Source organism: Medicago sativa, chromosome 5 (assembly GCF_051527215.1).
Source record: "Medicago sativa cultivar Bolivia chromosome 5, Bolivia_mono, whole genome shotgun sequence".
Classification (NCBI taxonomy): Eukaryota; Viridiplantae; Streptophyta; class Magnoliopsida; order Fabales; family Fabaceae; genus Medicago; species Medicago sativa.
The window spans coordinates 55,445,999-55,451,866 of NC_140753.1; the positions used below are offsets into that span (position 1 = coordinate 55,445,999).

A 5,868-nucleotide genomic window follows, 5' to 3' on the forward strand; every position below is an offset into this window, starting at 1 on the left:
ATAATAATACAATTTTACAACAATCAATTACTCTTCTTCTTTCTCTCAATTTCTCAACCCTAATTTTCATAGAAACTCTTGCTTGCATTGCAAGAAACTTAAGTTGCGCAATCAAATTGGCATCTAGAGCCACTGGTTCTGATCTAAAGGAAAAAGAATACTTCAATCATGCAAATATTTAGGAGCATAAACGATGTAATTGAAACCATGAATGGTAACAATAGTTTCAATACTCATCTTCCAATTCTTGAAGGTGGAAATTGGGAAAGATGGAGTGATGCGATGAAGAATCTGTTTGGGGCACAAGATCTATTGGAGATTCAAGTCTCTTGACACAAATGTTTTGATGATGTTATTAGTTACTTGATATTGAGTTTAGCTTGTTATCCTAGCATGTTGTTTTTGATTTCTTTGTGTTGATCTCTTAGGTTTTATTAGATGTTGTTAAAGCACCCAAGCAAATATATGCATCTTGTGAATCATAGTACATTGTAGGGTATTTAGCAACATGTCAAGCAGCATGGCTAGACTATATGCTAAAGGAACTGAAGATTGAATGCAAGCCTATTGCATTGTTTATAGACAATCAATCTGCCATAAACTTAGCCAAAAATCATGTGTTGCATGGAAGAAGCAAGCACATTAAAGCAAAGTTCCATTTTCTCAGAGAAAAAGTGAACAAGGAGGCTCTCAAGGTCATACATTGCTCAACTGAAATGCAGCTTGTTGATATGTTTACAAAGGTTGTGAAGATTGAAAGGTTTAACAAGCTAAGAAGCTTGATTGGACAAGTGAAGTTGGAAAACTTTAATTAAGGGAGGATATTATTTTAATTCAAGTTAGATGGTTTTAACTCAAGTTAGTTGATATTAAATAATGGTTAGAAAGTTTGTTACAAGTTTCTTGGAAGTTTAGCTATTAGTTAACAAAATTAGTTAAGTTTGTTTTGATTGCTTACTAAGCAAGCAGTGTAAATAAGCACAATATAAGCATGTTGTAAATAGTTTTTCACAACTCAATGAGAAACAGTTTTACAAAAATCAATTACTCTTCGTCTTTCTCTCAATTCTCTCAATTTCTCAATCTTAATTTTCATAGAAACTTTTCCTTGCATTGCAAGAAACTTAAACTGTGCTATCAAATCATTGATACGAACATCGGTGACTTATAATATTGATTTGCACAAATCAATGATCATGAAGGTGTGTGTTGTGCGTGTATTATTCATTTCCTTGACCTCTATGTCCAATGGAGACTCAAATTTTGGCTATTAACATATATAAACAACAAGCAATATACATTAATTTATTTTATACGAACATCATTATTAGACCTACTATACTTGGCATTTTTACTAGCAATAAACTTGTTGAACACACATAATATTGTTCTTGAAACTATTCATGATTAGCATCGTCCAAACGATAACTTGGTATTGCGTGCAAATGCTGAGCTCTTGGTATAGTGAGTCCAAATTTCTCCTCCATATTCAAATTGGAAGGACTAGTATTATATGGAAGTTCCCAGTTAAAGCAATGCACAAATTGAGCTATAACCAACTTAACAGTAGTTAAACCCAATTGAATTCCAGGGCAACGCCTACGACCAGAACCAAATGGTAAACTTTCAAACTCTTGTCCTTGATAATTCATTTTCTTTTCAATAAATCTCTCTGGGTAAAATTCTTCAGCATTTTCTGACCAGACATTAGGATCTCTCCCTATTGCCCATGCATTTACCACAATTCTCGTCTTTTCCTTTATAAAATAACCATCAATTGTTATGTTTTCTCTACATTCACGAGGGACTAGTAAGGGTACAACAGGATACAGTCTTAAGGTTTCATCAACCACCATATCTAAGTAATTCAACTTCTTCAAATCCTTCTCTTCAACCATTCTTTTATTTCCTACTTCGTTTTGTATTTCATCTTGAAGATTTTTCATCACTCTTGGATGCCTTAAAAGTTCAGATAAAGCCCATTCAATCGAGGTAGCAGATGTATCAATTGATGCCACTATCATGTCGAGCAAAATAGCTTTGATGTTAGATCGATCAATTACGAGATTTTGTTCACCCTCAACATCAATGGTTTGATGCATAATTGAAAGAAGTATGTCTACAAAATCTTTATTTTTAGTTTTGTTTACATTAGCAGCTTGTTCATGTTCTATTAATATCACCTCTAGCACCTCATCAATTGCTTTACTGAGTTTCTTGCAAGATCGTGTTAATCCCTAACAATTAAAGAGTTAAACTTAATATATCAATTATTAAATGAATATTTGCAGAGTACTTAACAGAACCATTAAAGCATGTTTATTTTTAAGAGGATTGTGTTCTCCATTTTTCTTCTTTATGACTGGAACCCACAACCTTATATGTGTAGGTGAAACATCTTATCAACTAAACTACAGTTCAAAAAATTAATATATAACAATATATTTAAGGGATTCCCTCAAAAAAAAAAACAATATATTTAAGGGAATGTAAAATATTTAAAACTTGAGTGATCAAAATTATACAATCACGATATTTATTTAAGAGACTTAAAGTTAAACTTAAGTCAATAATTAATGTTTTATTTCTTATACATAGTACTCTCACCTTCTCAAATTATAAGTTGTTTTTAGAAGAAATTGTTCTAAATTATTAGTTATTTTACAATAACATTAATATTATTATTTTCTATACCAATAATAAAAGGTAATTTTATAAAATAATTCATATAATTTCGTTTTCTCATAAAAAATTAATTATGGCTCTGTTTGGTAAAAATAAGCTATAAGCTAGCTGATAGCTGAATAGCTAGCTTATAGTTGATGACTGATAGCTGAAAGCTTATAGCTGAAAAGTCAGCTGTTTGAAATTAAAGTGTTTGGTAAAATTAGCTTTTAAAATGAGCGATATATATGAAATGACATAAAAGTACATGTATGTTTACTTTTTTTTTTATAAATATCTTTAACTGATATTTTTATCTTAAATATTTTAATTTATTTCAAAGTATTTTTTAACTTCAAAATGATAAATGTGATATATGAATTTAATTGATATTCTTTTTTAACAAATTTTATCTGATTTAATTTTCATATCTTTTTTATTTATTTTTCTATGAAAAAATATTTCTTTTTATTTGAATCAGTAAATAAGTTAAAAGAAAAAAACGATAAATATGAATACATAAATTTAATAGAAAGTCACCGTTTTGGAACAATATTTCAAAGACTAGAATTAAAATAACAATCAACGTAAAATGAAAGAATCGAAATAATCAAATAATAGAGTAACTAAGAACACTAGAACGTGGCCATATCCTTCAACAATAAAAATGAACGTGGGCAGTTTGTTTTTATAAAAAATAATATTAAAGGTTAAAATTGGAAGAAAAAATGAAAAGCTATAAGCTCAAAAGCTACTTGAAATAGCTATAAGCTAATGTGAAAAGCTTTTTACCAAACAAGTCACTTCCTATCAAAACAAGCTTATAAGCTATTCCAACAAGCTATAAGCTAGCTTATTTGTGTTACCAAACACAGCCTATACCTTTTAATTTGTGTAAGTCATCATAACGAGTTATAATTTGACAAACATACCTGAAGGTCAAAAATTCCTAGCCAAGGAACATAATCAACCAGATTAAAAGCTCCAATCAAAACCAATTCTTGTTGAACCAAATTTTTCAAGTCAAATTGCTCATACTTACCCCGACCAAACAACATCTTATACACAATATCTTCTATAAGATTCTCTACAATCTCACTTACATTCACAACCTCACCTACCAAAGAAGCTTTCTTCAAAGTATTAACCAAAACACCCAACTCCTCTTTTCTAATAGGACCATACATCTCAACTTTTGAAGCACTAAGAAGTTTCAAAGTGCAAAATTTCCTCACACTACGCCAAAAAGGACCATACTTAGAAAAAACTATCCCTTTGGAACCATATAACATGAGATCAGATCCTTGACTCTTAGGCCGGCTTGCGAAAACGATGTCATGGGTTTTGAGGAATGATTCTGCGGCTTTTGAAGATGAAATGACAATAGCTGGGACTTGACCAAGTTGTAAGGACATGATTGGACCATATTTTTTGGAGAGTGATTGAAATGTTCTATGTGGAAGTTTGCCTAATATGTGAAGGTTTCCAATTATTGGTAGTGATGGTGGACCTGGTGGCTTTTTATGGTTTAGGGTTTTTTGTTTTGGATGTAAGTAGAGTTTGAATAGAAAGTATGTGAAAGTGAAGAAAAGAAAAGAAAATATTGTTGTTGTTAGTGCAAAAGACATGTCTACAATGAATGGTTGGGTTGAAGTACATAACTAAGGTTGAAGACTATATAGAACTCCAAGTTGATCTAATATTATCTTGAAACCGGTGGTGTACGTTTTTGTTTGTGGAACTGTTGGTTGTATATTTCCCTTAAAAAAGGTATTGAGATATTTCCCCTAATAAACGTATTGAGATATTTATATCGGCCACATTTATTAGTCACTTTCTTAAGGAAAAAAGGAAAGTGCTATAAGCAGTCATTTAACAACATTTATTAGTCAACCTACTCCCGCAGTTATAAAATTATTGATTTTGTTTATTTTTTATATATGTATGCACAATTTTGATATTTTGAAAAATAACATCTTTATTTTACTATTTATCTTTATATATTAGTAAAAAAAATATGACAAAATATGTTGTGTGAATAGTATGCATAATAGACCAAAGGACTAGTATAGTAGTAGTAGAGTAAGTATGTTATGTTTTTTTTAGTGCAGATTAAGCATGTTATGTTACTATTTGTCTTTATAAACTTAAATAACTTCAATTTTAGATTAATTTGATTTTATAACCGTATTCACTTTTTGTTTTTGTTACTAATTAATTCTCTGAATAAATTTGTCATCTATTATTATAAGTGATTATTAACTTGGGATTGAATTTGATCTCAGTATTCTGCATACTTTTGTAATCTTGTCTTTTTTATCAGATGTAGTGAGATGTGATATATCTTTGAATGATGTCCCTCATATAGGAAATGGGGGGACCTATCTTGTCTTGGTGAGCAAGTAGCAAAGTAGCTATTATTTTTTCTTTTGTGAGATAGACTTTTTCCATGGTGACCACACTTCTTCCAAAAGTAATTGTTGTTATTTGGTTTTGAATTTCATCTTTTGAAGATCAATCTCATATTCTAACACACCTTTGAACAAGTTGTTTCCCTTCATCATTCTTTTGGTGTTTTTTTAATTTCTTAATCTGAAGTTTGATCTTTAGAACTTCAATATGATGTGTTGTTGAACTGCAATGCTTGTATATTTGATATGCATTTTGAAGTACAATCTAATCTTCATTCTGATCTAATTTTTATTCTTGACTTTGAAGAAATTTGATCATTCTTGATGTAACATAATTGAAGTTGCTTATAGTGTTAGGTTTGTGTTTTGATAATGTTTATTATCTAGATTTCTTTGATGATGTTTAAATAAGTTTTCGTTAAGGCCTATAACATGGTAAACAACCTAGCAATCCTTGTCTCATTGTGTCATATGTGTTTTGTATATCAAATGTATATTTGTGTGTGAAAATCTTCATTTTTGAGTGGCAACAACTTTTTTCCAAGTCCTTGATTCGGTTCACAATATTTTGAATCGTCAATCATTATCTCTGTCATTGTTTCTTGTAGGTCATGTAGTTTGATTCGATTCATGATTCTTTGAATCGTATCACATGTGAATCGAATCACAATATCTTTATTCATATCATTGACTTTCTCTTGTCTTGTGTTTTGGCTTGTTGAATTGTATCACAGTTCTTTGATTTGTATCAACCTTTATCTAAGTTTTTCTGATTCGATTCACATAATGCTTG

At 30.1% G+C, this 5,868-nt stretch overlaps 1 protein-coding gene across 1 annotated transcript; it reads right to left on the reverse strand.

The window, feature by feature from the left end:
* Positions 1-1,145: 1,145 nt before the first annotated feature.
* On the reverse strand, positions 1,146-4,314 carry LOC146923213 (cytochrome P450 CYP736A12-like). The gene is made up of 2 exons (XM_085715908.1): positions 3,597-4,314; positions 1,146-2,237 (listed from the first exon to the last, which is right to left on the reverse strand). Exons 1-2 carry the CDS (start codon positions 4,290-4,292, stop codon positions 1,398-1,400), a joined length of 1,536 nt encoding a protein of 511 aa, XP_085572034.1. The 5' UTR covers positions 4,293-4,314; the 3' UTR covers positions 1,146-1,397.
* Positions 4,315-5,868: the final 1,554 nt, after the last annotated feature.